Consider the following 15,630-nt stretch of genomic DNA (forward strand, 5'->3'; position numbering starts at 1 on the left):
ATTCATATTGTAACAGGCAATATTAAAAAAAAAAAAAAGCAAAGACAGTATTAAGTAACTTGTCTGACCTAGGCAGTAAACACGTAGCTCATTTACCTTGCAAATAGGACAGGACATAAACCCAAAAGTTATCCTTGGCCCAAGCCATCTGTTTTCTAGTACTCGTTGACAGCATTGCAAATGGAAAACGTGGCTGCAGTCCAGCTTTAGAAAAGAATACACGTAAGTGAACGCTGAAATTACATTAACCACTAAAATGGAAGTAGTTATTTGCTTTTAACTGAAAACTTATATTAATTCCAAAATAAGTATCCTAGATAGGGGTCATAGAAGACCCCTATTTTCTTCTTAATAAAGAGAAAGAATATAAAATGGTTGTTAAAATAAACTTTCCCATCCAAAACCACTACTGGATATATGAAATGTATATGAAGTATATGCATTAATTACCTCAGTTGCTTTTCTCATTGATTAAATACCATATATTTTAATAAAGCAGACACAGCAAACTAAATGGATACAACCTTATTTCTTGAAATAGCAGACAAAAAGAAAGCTTTTTCAGTAACGTATTGCTCCAGTGCCTGTTTTGAAATTTTTAAGGGTATAATTTGAAGGACTTTATATTTTAACTCCTTCCACATTCAGCATTACAACCATAAGATTAATCCCTTAAAAGAGGGGGGGGATAAAAAACAAAACAAAACAAAACAAAACACCTGAATAGCTGGTGCTGCTGAAAGTGCTTCAGTAAAGCAGATCATGCACATGTCATCAGCATCTTGTTTAAGAGTTGCAGCGTTCTTATCACAGCCATGCAAGCACGGCAAACAGTGCTCTTCGTTCTTAACGCCTCCACATGGATGACCACAGGGGTGTGTCTTGCTGCAGGCAATTTTAGCATACTCCTATTAAAAATAAATAATTAATCTTTTTTTCCTCTCCACTGTATGGTTTGATATAGCGTTACTCTTTGAAGGATTGCTGTTTCGTGCAATAAACTAAGACAAAAGACTCATGATTCATATTTACTGCTACAGCAGGTACTTGGGAAAAACTGCATATCTTGGGTACTTAAAGTAGAAGCAATACCTTCATTTACTTATGTTACACCTGAATAGTAATGGTATAATGAAGCCATAGTTTTAGAATTTTAATATAAAAAGAAATATTCTGTAATCCTCTCTATGTATTTTGTATATTATCAGCCTCCTGCATCAACATTGCTTGTCCTGTATTAACAGGTTTTAAGATATCTGCAGATTTAGGTCCTTCAGGAAAGGTATGAAGTAACCCGCTCTTAAGAACGCATTAGGAGCTATTCATTGACCCCTATAAAGCACTTTTTACATGGAAATGGTATCTTAATCACCTCTAATTCCTATCCCTAATAAGTAGAAAACTTATAAAAGTTGCCCAGAAGCTAACAATGAATTGCAGTGAATTAATTAACAATAATACAATATATTCAATAGGCTGAGGGAAAAAAAAAAAAAAAAAGACAAATTTGCCACACATAAACAGAAATAAACAGGGCGGACTAAGAAACTGGTTAGGATTTGGCCCTCTGCCAATTGTACCAGTAATGTAGGACACAAAACACTCAGAACACATGGATACAGTTGAAAACCTGGCCAAGTCTTAAATGTTTTATGCTCACTTAATATAAACACGTTGTTATGCAAGCTAGTTTTAGCAAGTCAGACTTTACGTTGACAGTGTATATTTTACTTTATACTTGGAATGCTATTGTGAAAACTTGTGATACTTTTGAAGATAATAATGAAACTACCTAGTGTTTTGTTTGATTATTGGTGATTGTAGCCTGTAATTAAACTAAACATTTACAATGTTGGAAGTATTTGAATTACAATATAATATTCAATTTGAATTACAATAGTCAATATTTTCATATGAGAGGTCTGATTTAAAATGGACCACAGGGATGAACAAGGTTTACTCAAAATAAGGAATCAATTTGATCCTGCAGTCCCTTCTATTTATGTAATTCGTGATGATTGGTATTTGTTAATACACACCTGGCAATCTGTATCAGAGCAAACGCTTCCCACTGCTGACAATTCTGTTCCACTCCTACAACCACAGAAACGACATGCTTCAGAACTGCTGGTGGTCGGTTTGCCTAGGTCCGCAAAAGTAAAAATATCATGAAAATCATTGCAATGAAACATAGGGGACTGATATTCTAACAACAATCACAGAAACCAATCAGAAAACCAGCAATTCTTATAAAAACTATTTTCTTATTATTAACAATTAAAAGCATTGCCCTGAAGCAGGTGAAAACCCCAACTGTTTGGGTTTTTTTTGACAAATTCTCAAGTAAAAAGTAAAAATAATCAGGATAAAGAGCAAGAAATAATAGTTTTGTTTTACCTGTCTGTTCTCTAAACTCCACCATAGCCTTCATGGTTTTAGAATCTGCTAATGCCATTAGCCAGAAAAGTTTGGTCCTACCACAACCCTCGTGGAGATCAACTTTGATAGCTTCTTCTTCTTCTTTGAATACCTGTCAGGTTAACCAAACAGATAACAAAGAGCATTTCTATGTTATTTTTGTCACTGTGTCTTTGGATTTTCATCAGATGTTTTATAGATTCTGCAGAGTTTGTCTACTGCAAACTATTTTTTAATGCATTCTGTAATTTGTACATATTGCAGAATGGATAAAGGCTTTGTGTTTTTAGAAGTAAAAATATTTAAAATTAATGCTCGAGCATTAATGTGTCTGAGAAACAATAATGTAGGAATGTTAAGAACAGAGCTGCACAACGTTTTTTCTAATTTTAAGAATATGGAGCTTGGACTTCATGACTACTGTTCAACTCATCCAGTAGGCCACAGTGTATTAAAACCACAAGAAAACATTAGAAATATCTTCATGTAGCCATGCTAGTAGTTTATGAAAGCAACACTGACAGCTATGGTCTTAATAATATGTACTGTGCAATAACAACTATAAAAGTGTGTAATGTTAGTATCTTTGACTTTCACATAAATACACAGTGGATATTTTTGGCTACAATAAGAACAACAAAATCTTTGCAAAATTAAAAAAGTGCATGAGATCCCTAGTGCACTTCATACAGTCTCTTTTTCTCCTTTTCTAAGTTTTGAAGGCAGTTCTGTTTTCATTCATTTCACCTGCAAAGCAATAAAAGTTAGAATTTTCCTGGGTATGGATGTATACACTCCATTTGAACTTGTAATTCTTGTTAGAATCTGGGAAAAATCCCCAACTGCTTTGCAAAGGATTCACAGAAGCAGGTCATAGTAACTTACAGGCTGTCCTTTCTTGGAGGAAGAGGAGAGAAAATACATTTCAGAGGTATGTATGACAGAAGTTGGACAAAGAACAGGAAGCTAACAGAAAACAGGAGACAGGGAACATTACAGAATTTAAAACTTAACTTGAGAGGCTTAACATGAAAGATGTAAAGGTGGTGAATAAAGAGTAGACGTCTAAACATGCTTTTAGAAGTAAATAGGAAGATTTTGGACAGATTAAAGGAGAGATGTAAAGATTTCTATGAGATAAGATCTTAGTTTTTATCAACTGTAATCTGAACAGGCTATACAGGAGAATTCAGGAAAACAAATGAGACTAGTGCTGAGGCCATGACAAAAGGGTAGACATGTAAATTCATCTACTTAGGATGACAAAACAGGAAAATTTCAAAGGCGACTGCAAAGATTCTGGCTAAGAAATAGAAGATAATAGAAACACATGGATCTTCCAGGCTGAGCCTACGCTGCAAATGCTGAGGCACGAAGAAGATGATCTGGAGAGTGAAACTCTATGCCAGTGATCTGAAGTTTACATCACACATGCTCTAGACCAGCTGATCCCTTGCACTGAACCACCATTAGCAGTGTGTCCCTGCATCTATCTTTCTTTTGGTTTTAATTTTACCTAAAAGGAATCCAGTTCATGCACTCCAAGGCTGCTCTATAACACAAATCAAGTCATGTTAAGGAGAGATGATCATAACTGCTTTAAAAGCCCATTCCTGATCATAACTAAAAAACTAATGTAGATGCACTCTAGGAGATGGAGAAGAGGAATTATTTCCATTGAATTAACTTTATTAAAAAGATTTATTATTTTAGCCTTTGAACAAATTTAAGTAGTCAGAGGAAAAGGGGAAAACAAAGGACCACAAAAAAAACCCCAACAGAACAGAAATAGTGTCAAGAAAATGTTCAGTAGGTTCAGAGGTAAAGACATCTTCAATGTCAATTTCAATAAGAAAAAGAAATACTCCAAGGAGAATGTACTTCCAAGTTTAGAGATGAAGAGGATAAAAGAATAACACAAAAGAACACTAATTAGCAGAGTACACAGCAGTTTGTAAAAGCTCATCTAAATCAAAGAGGGAAGACATTTCAATCCTAAAAACAAAACAAATAGAAATCAGGAAATTTTCAGGCTTACAGATGTGACAATTTATTTACCTGTGAAAAGACAGCGAGAGCTGGGAATATTGAAAAGTAAGAGAAAAGTAACATAAGGGAACCAGTAGGAATATTTGTTGTCAAGTGGTCTTCCTGGATATTAAAAAAATGTATATACATTAAAAATGAAAGGGTTGACAGCATTGACTCATGTGATAGAAGTAGTGAAGAAGATATAATTTAACAGGAATAAAGAATCAATGTATACTTAAGAAAGTCTCTGCAGTTTATAGAGTCTCCTAAAAAAGTTTGAGCAAGAGAGAAAAAAACTGATGTGCATGACAGTTAGAATCAGGGACTACTACATGATTTTCTAATCTTCTTCAGAGGATAACAAGAGAATTTAACTGAAAATAACTAAAAAGAATTAAATGGAAACTTATATATCCCATCTCCAAAATAAAACAACATTTTCAGATTTCATACTTGCTACTGTCTTTTGCTTATATATTAATTGGGGAAATGCGCAGAATGTATGAGGTGCATACAAAAATGTCATGTACACTCTACCTGTCTTTGATGACTCTTTGTTCGCCGATGGAGATGAAGGAATCTGTCACAATCTGTACACAAATTCCCACAGACATTACATAAAATGATCGCAGCAGTTTCACCATCATCATGGTTATCACACATTGGCTAAAAAAAAAAAAATAATCTTTATTAAACCACTCATCATCTTTCAGCACCTTTTTCTATTCTCCCCCCAAACACCCCTGCCCCAAATTAATAAAGGGGGATAAAGAGCTTGTTTAGACTATGAATTGTATCTTTAGAATAATCAGTATCTAAACAACTACTCCTGGACACAAAAAGTTCCAATTTATTACATCAGTTGTTCTGATACTATTCTTCTAATATTTTACATGATGTAGCAAAAATGCATTTTTCAACAATACAGTTGAGACATTGTTTTCAACTAGTCTGAGAAAAGTTTTATGGGGTAACAATGGGTTATGGGAATATTAACAGAAGAGTTCAGAGAGATGAGTACTTGGGTCAGTCAACATGCATGCTATTTACCCTTAATTACTTTGATATGGTATGTTTACTCTGTTCAAACATCTAATCAAAGCTGTAAATCATGTGTAACTCAGAGAGAATACAATTGAAGTAGCAAATTTCAAAATCCATCATAAAATTAAGTTGCTTTACTGATACAGTTTTTTAAAAAATTCTACAGTTTTGTTTTACAGTTCAAAATATCTATACAGAGATCAATGACTGACTTTTATTATGCATATGTCTGAGAACAAGTTTGCATCATATCCCCAGAACATGTGCTTTCCATGATATTGCAACTCAGAGCAGAATCCTTTCAACAGCAGTCCTGGTAGGGGGCGGGGGGGACACAGTTCACCTCGAAATTTGAGTATCCTGGCATAAAACAGGATTGGGTTCGGCAGCTTGTATCCTCATTGACGATGTCTTGGCTACTCTTCTGACATTTCCAAAGCTCTATAGAAGTCCCTTGACTTTCTTAATCCTCAGAAACCTTTGCATCTGCCTCCTTCTCTCAGCAGAGTTTTAGTCCTTGTTGCTGCTGCAGCTCTGCCGTGGATTCTCTTTCTACCTACACTAAACTGCTTTGCACTAAGCATCCGCAGTTGATAGTGAGAAGGCATGATATTCCGTTGCCTCCCACAGGGCCCCACCTAACCAAGTTATAAAGAGACTAGCTTAATTATTTTGCTCTTTCCAGATTTGTATTTAAAAAAAAAAAATCTAAGTTTTTTGTGATACTGAAAAATACAGACAGAAACTTGATTAACCCATCATATTCCATATTAAATTTGTAAATCCTCTGGGTAAATAGCTATACTAAATTCAGTTAGAAAGAGCTTCTTTCTCTTTGGGGTAATCACTAAGTACTAAGATGGAGAAGAGGAAGTTAAATTACAGAGAAGTTATTGAGGAACACAAAAGAATTTACTTTATTATGTGACAAAGATCCAGACAGAAAGAAAAGAGCTCTGATAGAAGGTGTCATATTAACTGAGTCAATCTTCTCTCAAAAATCCATCCTACAGGTGACAGGAAGGCCTTGCTTGATCCTGAATACCAGCAGAATTGCTACCTTACTGTTTCAAGTTGGAATTTCTGTTTTCTGAGTAGTGATTGTCTAGAACACAAGTACACCGAACATGTATGTATAATATCCATGGGGGACAGTAGGGAGGAATAAAGTTAGGCCAAGTCTACCTTTCTCTATCATTATTCTAAATTATTTGACTCCTGAATAAATCAAAAATAAACATGAAAAGATATGATATTCTGTCTCACCATCTGTTTCTGTTGTCCATCCTTTCCCATCCATCTTCCTGAGGACAGTCTATCAACATGATCTTGATCAAGTACACAGAGGGATGCTAAGGCCAGCCATAGCTATTGAAAGGCAAGATAGAATGAAATGTTTCAGAAATACTAAAAAAAAAATAATCCCAAATACTAAAAATATACATTTCAGCAGACAAGAATATGACTGTTACCTGCAAACTGTTATCCTCATTAGCTGAAGTCTGCTCACACAATGCAAGTTTTTTCTTTTTCAAAAGAAGTCAAGCACACAATAGAACTTACTGAACTTTTGGCAATTACCTTGTTTCTTTCAGGTGTATTACTTTATGGTCATAAATACAGTAGTTAGCACACAAGAGAGAAACAGTGAAGAAACACAAAGATCAACCAGAGTATATTATAGAGAAATATGGCAAATACAGACTTGCATTATCACTCCCAAACATTGCAGGCTTTGGTGGAGAAGAAGAAATTCAAGAACACAGACTAATAAAAAAAACCCCAAACCAACAAACCTTTAGCTCAATGAGATTGGTTTGCCTATGTTCTCTCCTCACTGTAAAGGGCATTTGAGATTATCTAGAAAAGGATTCCAAGCTAACTATTATTCAGAGGAAGCTTTTATCTCCCTCTCCATTAACTACAATGAAATCCTAAAGATACAGGAGGATAATCTCTTGGTACGCCTGCAATTCAAACTGAAATGCATCTGAAGGCTGCATTTTACAGTAGTTTTTGATCAAAGGTTTGATTTGAACAAAATGGCTTTAATTGTAATCATCTTCTGGACTCCCCCAAAGAAATGCACACCTCCATGACAAAACAATGAGCTAGGCTGACATTCAGTGCTTCTCTGAGACCCGATTAAACTAACACAGTGACAGCAGGAGCTGGTGGTATTCTCAGATTGTGTCTTCCGAAAAGCAAAGAATTTATGAGTAAGGGGATAAAAAGGACAACTGGTGTAGCCTTTTAAGATGGAAAACAATATGGGTGTCAAATGCTTTAACCACTGCAAACCTCTTCTTCTACATGTAATTATTATGCTTGAGAAGACAAAAAATCTGTACTCCCTAAAATGGTAGGAACGTCATAATCTACAAGCATGCATTTGTGGTATTTCAAACAATCTATTAAAGTTAAGTTAGTCCAAGTTGCTATAAGAGAATCATGGAATAAGATTAAAAAATCCCCAACACCCGGTAAATAACAGAGGATTCAGCAAATGATTTTTCATTTTGAGACTAAAACACAGGTGAAGCTTAATTGTCCTAGAGAGTGTTTGTTACTGAGTGTTTTCATAAACACAGCCTTGATATGTGGCAGCTGATGACTCAGAAGTCAAACCACTTAAAATAATGGTGCAGAGACTGGAAAAAGACAGCTGATATATATTGTGCAATTTTCCATGCAGACGATCTCGTAAGTTTAGTAAAAGAGAAGTATCACAAACTTAAAGCAGAATTACCTCAAGGATAAAACCCCAAATGTATAGGTATAACACTTATTCTTCATTACTTGGTAGGTATCAAGGACACATTTTTAATCAAAATTCACTTTTCACTGGTGTATATCTGCCACAAAAAACCTCAGTCTGCTGTGACACAGAGAAAGCAGGACTTTTATTAGGAAAAATAGTGATTGTTTTAGGATACCTGTCCATTATGCACACAGATAGATTTGGAAAATATAAACTGCATTGTTTCCCAAAACAACCTGTATAAGGAAGTTTTTCCTAAAATAGGAAGGCTCTTGGATGGCCTCCTACTGCATGTTTACAATGAACTAATGTCGAGTAAAGTTCTTACTCTGGTTGTTGCAATGCACCTCACTGGTGACCTGTATTCTTCTTCCATTTTGGTCAGAGCTATGATGGTTTCTGCAATAGCATTCTTTGTCACACGGGACCAAGCTTCTGATAGATGACCCTGGTAAAGAGAAAACAATTTATTACAGATTTTATTAATTATTAAGAACAACGAAACCTGTAATTAGAGCTGCTAGATACAACAATCAGGATCTCAAGTCAGAATAAAAAAAGAGGAAGTCAGGCCTGACTGACAAATCAGGTATTTTCAAATCAGACAGATCAGGAAAAAACTAGCCCTCAAATACTCAGGTGACTGACTGAGGTAGTCTCTGAGCAACTACTGCAATAACTAACCTGGAACAGACAGAGGGTATATGATTTGAAGAATGAAAGGGGATATCCCTAAAGCCCCCCTGCCAGAAGAAAAAAAGATACAGAGCTGGAACACAACTAAATGACAGTGAACAACACACAGATTACAGTGGGTTCGTGGAGAATGTCACTCGCCTAGCTTGGCCTTCGTGAATATTCTCCACAGTTTCTATATTTGAAAGAAATAAAGAGGAGTACACAGGAAACATCAGAACTGTAGCATACTTTCCAAACCAACTGTAAAGTTTCTGAGCTTATGGCACTGATTCATACCCTAAAGTTCCTGACTCAAGAGACTGCAGAATCCTTAAATTCTTAATGTAATCTCTAAATCTCATGCTAAAGGTGACAGAAATAACTGAGACTCACTGGACTCTAAAAAGGAAGCTATAGTGACTAACTCAGATCTAGGTACCTACACACTGCAAATGCTGAAAAAGTAACATTTTTAACTTACAAAGTGACCAGTAAAACTGATATCACCCTACTGATAATTAGCTGCTCTAAAATCCTCAAAGAAGGGTTTTTAAACTAGGACCCCTCTATACCTCTATCCACTTTTGGGTAACAGGGCCAAATCTCCAAACAAGTTTTGAGCATGCCTAAACCACAGAAGCCAGCTGCAAAATGTAATCAAGAAACGCTATTATTCCCAACTGTGAATGGCCTCAGTCAGGTCTCCCTCATCTAGACTGAAGGGGAATAAAGTTTGATCTTCATACAAGAGAAGTGAAGAGTCAATATTTGTCCAAAGAAGGGCAACGGAGCTGGTGCAGGGTCTGGAGCACAGGTCGCACGAGGAGCAGCTGAGGGAACCGGAGGTGTTTAGTCTGGAGAAGAGGAGGCTGAGGGGAGACCTCATTGCCCTCTACAGCTACCTGAAAGGAGGTTGCAGAGAGCTGGGGATGAGTCTCTTTAACCAAGTAACAAGTGATAGGACAAGAGGGAATGGCCTCAAGTTGCACCAAGGAAGGTTTAGACTGGATATTAGGAAGCATTTCTTTACAGACCGGGTTGTTAGGTGTTGGAATGGGCTGCCCAGGGAGGCGGTGGATTCCCCATCCCTGGAGGTGTTTAAGAGTTGGGTTGACATAGTGCTTAGGGATATGGTGTAGTTGGGAACTGTCAGTGCTAGGTTAACGGTTGGACTGGATGATCTTCAAGGTCTTTGCCAACCTAGACGATTCTGTTATTCTGTTTAGAAAATAGGACACCAAAGCTGAACACACTGAAACAGCTTTCTAAGAGTAATCCCAGAGGAAAGCCTATGTTATTGGGGGTGTCTCACTGATATAGGTACAGAATGTAGAAAAACAAAACCAATCTCACAACTAAACAATTGTCCCCTAAATATTTTTTTTCTTTGTCTGCTTTTGTTATTGTTGTTGTTTTGTTGGGTCTTTTTGTTTTGTTTTCTTTCCAGTATTGTTTCTGGGAAATAGCTGAATCACTTTTCATCAAATTCTTCTGCTAAAAAACTTGCCTGAAACAGATTTTTAACTTTTCAATTGGAGTTCAGAGTGCTCAAGTCTTAAAAAGCTAGGCTTCTAAGTTAATAATGTAGAAAATGACATGCAATTATTTACTTCTTAAATTTCTGATACAAGTGACTTATTTAAAAGCTTATTTCTCAACTGGATTTCTGTTTAGCAGAATAGGAACTGAGTTCCTACTGCTCCTAGACTAAGACTCTACCCAGAAGACTGGACCTTTTTCTTCTTGAGATCAATTCACATTTAACAGCTCAACCCAATACTAACTGTAATAGAAAGCAATGAAAAATTGTATCAGAAATATCTGAATAACCTCCACACATTATTAACAGAAATCCTTAAATATCCTCCATACATTTAAAGGATAGAAACTTACTGCTGCCATGTCTTTAATGAGTTTAATAATGATCTCTGAAATCTGTGTAGGTGTTGAACCCTTCATCCACCAATGGCTTTCACCTCGCCGAATATAGCTGCAAAGGACATATGGTAATACATGAAGTAAATTCAAGTAATTTGTTACTATTGGTCAAAATCCACACAAAGAAATAGTGCATATATTAATCATATAATAGGTTGTGGTTTTGTGCCTTTATTTTGAGAATATATACATATTTTTAAACAAACCTGGAATTGAAGATCATTGGAAGTGTGACTGTAGTAACTCCTTTGCCTGCAGTAGTGCCAGCTGTCCCTGTTATAGTAGTTCCTTTGGCTTTTAGCTGTACAGTGAGAGCTTTGGCAATGCATCCCAAAAACATGTCTAAGATACCTAGTTTATTCCAATCTCCTTTTTCTGTTGAGTGAATGATATCACTTATATCTGCTGGTGGAAGAGACTTCACTCCTATAATACTAGCCAGCCGACTAGGGGTTACCTCGGGCAAAACACGTCTTAATAATGATGTTACCTGAAGAAAAAAAATATCAGAACAACGCAATTCTTAACAAGACAGCTCAAGCAAAGTCAAATAAAATCTTTTTCTTCACAAGTTATTTTAATAAGAAGGATCAAATCTACTTTCTGTACTTAAATATTTCACACCTGGAAGAAATTTGCTAAGGTTTCTACCTTGCTTTGAAGTGTTTAACAATATACCCAGTGAGACAAGGCCAAGGAGTCAATCTCATTCAAACAATATTTAGTGTTCATATAATAATAAAAATATGCTTGGTACTGTACTTATGGTAACAGCGATACAGCAGTTTGTACAACTCTGATTTGCTTGCATATTATAAACACATTACCCACTTTGCACATAATCTTTAGATGCTAGAAACTCTGTCGTAGAACTGTTAGAGACACTTCAGACTTCTGGATACAAAGAACTTGCCTCAAGGTACTGAGAATCATGACACTCTTTTCTTCCTCCACTAGTTTTCCTTGTGATATTTTAACTGAAACTTGTTGATAAGGAAATCTGTGCGAATTGCTGTGTAACTCACAGCAGCTGTCCTGGAATTATATGCTTCAACCTTACCAGCTGGTGGAACTGGGGTTGAAATTGGCTATATCATGCAAATTTTGGTCCCAATCAGGATGTATGAAAGCTTAAGAAGTTAACATTTCTGATTTCTCAAGCTTTCAATATTCTCTTGAAAAACTGTTTACATTAAGAAAAAAACCCTGCATTTTGCATATCTGCAATATATCGTAATTACTAAGTGGGGCAGTATCTGCCTCTAGTAGAGTTAAAATGTGATGCTGTTACAGTTGAGAAAACTGGAAAATAAAGAGAGTGTGAGACAGAAAAACTTCTGAAACTGGAACTAAAAATCCACCCAGAGAAGGCATACCACCTAGCAACAACTAGCTAGTGCATTAATTGTACTAAAGCAAATATTTTATATGTCTATATAGTTATGTATATTAGATGCATATAAACATACATATACTCAGAAAACATTCAAGTTCAAAACCAGATATTAAGGCTCTGAGGAATCCGGGAGTAGAAAGAAACAGAGTTCCACACTACTACTCTCATAGCCTGAGTGTAAGACAAAGATGCTAAGGACTCATGCCACATCAGTAACAGGCAAAGCTAACTAAAAATCTCTCACCTTATCTATACAGGTTATATGGGCATTATATATGCATAATATGAAATATCCAAACAACACTGGATTTTTAGGTCCTGTCCATTTGACAGACATTTCAACCATTCTCTACTCATGCAAGGTCTATTCTCAACTAGCAAAGCCTCTGCTTCATCTGTTATGTTTTAGCAAGACTGTCCCATAATTATGGATTATGGTTTTTAAAAAAGTTATCCCATAACATAATAACTTAAATTATTTAATCAGTAAAATAAAAGTTATCCCATAATTCTAGCTGTCACTATGCATTGAGATCAAACATGATATTAAAATGGCAAGAATTAACAACGTTCTCCTCAAATCATGTAAATATTTACCGACATTTGGAGCACATGCAGCACATATAAATGGGGGCAACCAGGCTCTCAGGCCCTTTCCCCAAAGTGAAGTGGCATGAGATCTTACTAAAAAATAAGCAGTCACCTCACTAGTTTCCTTCCATACCTAAAAACTTAATTGCTTTTTCTTCAGAATTATTTCCATAAATAAATAAACCAGCTTTTAAACTTGAGAAATGGGAAGTTATAGTTCTGATATTTAAAAGGAGCACCTCTGGTTCTTGAAATTATATGTAATAATTCTTGACAGTACTGTGCTTCATAAGTAGACAAATGCAATACATGAACATTAAGAAGTCTTTTTAGAATGTCGTACATCACACAGGTCTAAATGTAAGTACTGCCAGTCACAAGGCAGTGCCAACATCAGAATCTGAACTTTCTTCTTAAAAACCAGAATTCTGAGTCACTGCAACAGAAAGACCTGACAAACTGAAAATACGTAACAGGACATGAATGAGTCTGTTGAAAACATGAACAACTGGGCTACTGTGAAGTAAGATTCACTGAAGAATCCTTCGCAACATCACTTCAAAACAGAGACTGTGTGCTTATGTAAAAGATCCCCATTAGGACACACAGAATGACTATTTGCTCTTGTGTATCCTACTTCATTTCAGCAACAAACCCTGCCAAGCAAACCATACGTCCCTTTGATGTATGGTTTGAGAAAGCAATTTACACCACTGCATTCAAAATCCTTCAGAATAAAGAAAAGAAAGGTGAAGAGTGGTATTACTCAAAGGCATTTCAGAATAGTTTGCCGATTTAGGTTCATGATGACGTAAGTGTTAATCATGCAATTTTGGGTTCCTACACCTCAGCTCTACCTCTTGGAGACAAAGCATTACAAACTTACTCAAAAGTGAGTTTTAATTTCATAACTGCAGCCTTTATTGTCTTCAACACTGTGCTTCCTACAAATAGTTTCATACATAAGTTGCGGTGGTGCTGGAGTATATATGCATTTATATATCAAACAGTTAAAATGTCATCATTTTAACCCCATTCAAAAACTGGGAAACAACCCTAAAACCTGACACTCAAATTCCAAAAAGACATTCTGTGATTTGTTTTTAAATGTTCATAAATTTCTATTCACAAGAACAAAATGAGTTGCTTTATTTACAGTTATCTATGTGAAATATAGGGATGATCTGAGTATGATTGGGAAAACATTTTTGAAGAGAAAACACAAAACTACACTTCACAAAAAAGTAAGTTCAAATACATATTACACTACTGTGCACACAATTAAAGGATTCTAAAGACTTTTTTCTAGAAATACCAAGATAGACAAGGAACAGTTAGTACTCACCTGCCTCTGCACCCTGGGAGAAGCAGTGTGTAGCAATGAGAAGAGATCCTGAAGCAGGGTCAGCTGCTGAGCCAGATATTGCCGGCCCACATTGGAACCACTCAGTGCCAGAACCATTGACAGCAGCTCAAAGCAGTAAGCGTCAGAAGAAGCATCTTCATCATTAGGCTGCGAGTTGGCGTTCTCTTTGCTAGAAATAGCATGCTCCCACTCTTCACGCACACGGGTTGCTTCCATTCGTATGGCCTGGACTATATGAGCACACACCTATCCAAACAGAATCCAAATACACAGTAACTCTTAAGAACTTTCAGAGAGTGAAAGAGATTGTGTGCTATGTACCTTCACAACTATAACTAAAATGGAAAGCCTATGAAATTTGGCCCGTGCTTAAATTATTTTCAATATTAAATAAAGAATAAAATTTAGATTTACAGTAAAGATTAGCTAAAATTCTTTATGGTTAAGATTTAGATTTAATACTGAATTTGCTCATCTTCATTCTGGAAAACTTCACTGAAATAAATGATTTTTAATTGCACTTCCTGCCTTTTAATTTGTTTTAAGACAGAATTCAGATTAAAAAACCCACAAAACCTCTAAAGAAATACATTTACTCAATACTCACAAAAGAAAAGGACTTGGTAAAAGACTTAGTCTCTAGTTTACTATTCAGGAAGCTTAGAAAGTTTTAGAAACCATGTTTTCATTTTTCCAATAGCATGTTAAAAGCATATTTAAAAGATTTTAAAGTTTGCTGAGATGGGTTACAAAGAAGTAGATTCTGCATGATTTACTAATCTAAGAAACTTCAAAATTAACCTAATACTTCCTGTATTACTCTGAAAATCTTTACAGCAATATTTGTCTTCTGATAGGTGTAATAAAGATAATATAAAAGATGCCTTAGTTTGTATATTTTAAAAAAAGTCAGTATTCAATAGAAAAAAAAAACATACTCTAGCTACTGCTTTATGTTAAGAAAAACAAAGGTAAGTAAGAAAAGCACAAACTCAAACTTTCATTAACTGAAGGAATCTACATACTGATTACCTTTTTAGGATTCATTTTATCAAACCTAAATACTTTTTGATGACAGAAATGGGGAGAAAACGTGCAAAACTAAGAATCTAAACTCTGTCTCTGAACCTCTCCTAGAAATTTGAGAGGGTCTACTATTATGCTATTAGCAAACATGAATAAGTACCTTTTACAACTCAATTCTAAAACTGTTTTAAATTGATCCTACTAAGATAGGAGGTTTTATCCTATTAAACTGGATTTTTTTAGCATCAATTTCAGCAGATTTATCATATAAAACACACACACACACCACTTAAAATGTAAACCAAAATTAGACCAGCAGAACTCAAAGCGTCAAGTGAAAGGTACTATATTCACTGAAAATAAGCATATTTATTACAACAC

At 35.5% G+C, this 15,630-nt stretch overlaps 1 protein-coding gene across 3 annotated transcripts in view; it reads right to left on the minus strand.

Annotated features, from left to right (window-relative positions):
- MYCBP2 (MYC binding protein 2, E3 ubiquitin protein ligase) overlaps positions 1 to 15,630 on the minus strand; it is a 173,446-nt gene that overhangs the window by 5,170 nt on the left and 152,646 nt on the right. For all 3 annotated transcript variants that reach the window (XM_026849212.1, XM_026849204.1, XM_026849219.1), the window contains 10 exons: positions 14,203 to 14,469; positions 11,077 to 11,360; positions 10,826 to 10,922; positions 8,583 to 8,702; positions 6,760 to 6,861; positions 4,987 to 5,115; positions 2,398 to 2,530; positions 2,040 to 2,143; positions 720 to 908; positions 97 to 204 (listed from right to left, as the gene is read on the minus strand). In XM_026849212.1, the coding sequence (XP_026705013.1) occupies positions 97 to 204; positions 720 to 908; positions 2,040 to 2,143; positions 2,398 to 2,530; positions 4,987 to 5,115; positions 6,760 to 6,861; positions 8,583 to 8,702; positions 10,826 to 10,922; positions 11,077 to 11,360; positions 14,203 to 14,469 (1,533 nt within the window). The remainder of the gene's footprint in view (positions 1 to 96; positions 205 to 719; positions 909 to 2,039; positions 2,144 to 2,397; positions 2,531 to 4,986; positions 5,116 to 6,759; positions 6,862 to 8,582; positions 8,703 to 10,825; positions 10,923 to 11,076; positions 11,361 to 14,202; positions 14,470 to 15,630) is intronic.

This window comes from Athene cunicularia (assembly GCF_003259725.1).
Source record: "Athene cunicularia isolate RWA chromosome 1 unlocalized genomic scaffold, athCun1 chr1_part1, whole genome shotgun sequence".
NCBI classification, from domain to species: Eukaryota; Metazoa; Chordata; class Aves; order Strigiformes; family Strigidae; genus Athene; species Athene cunicularia.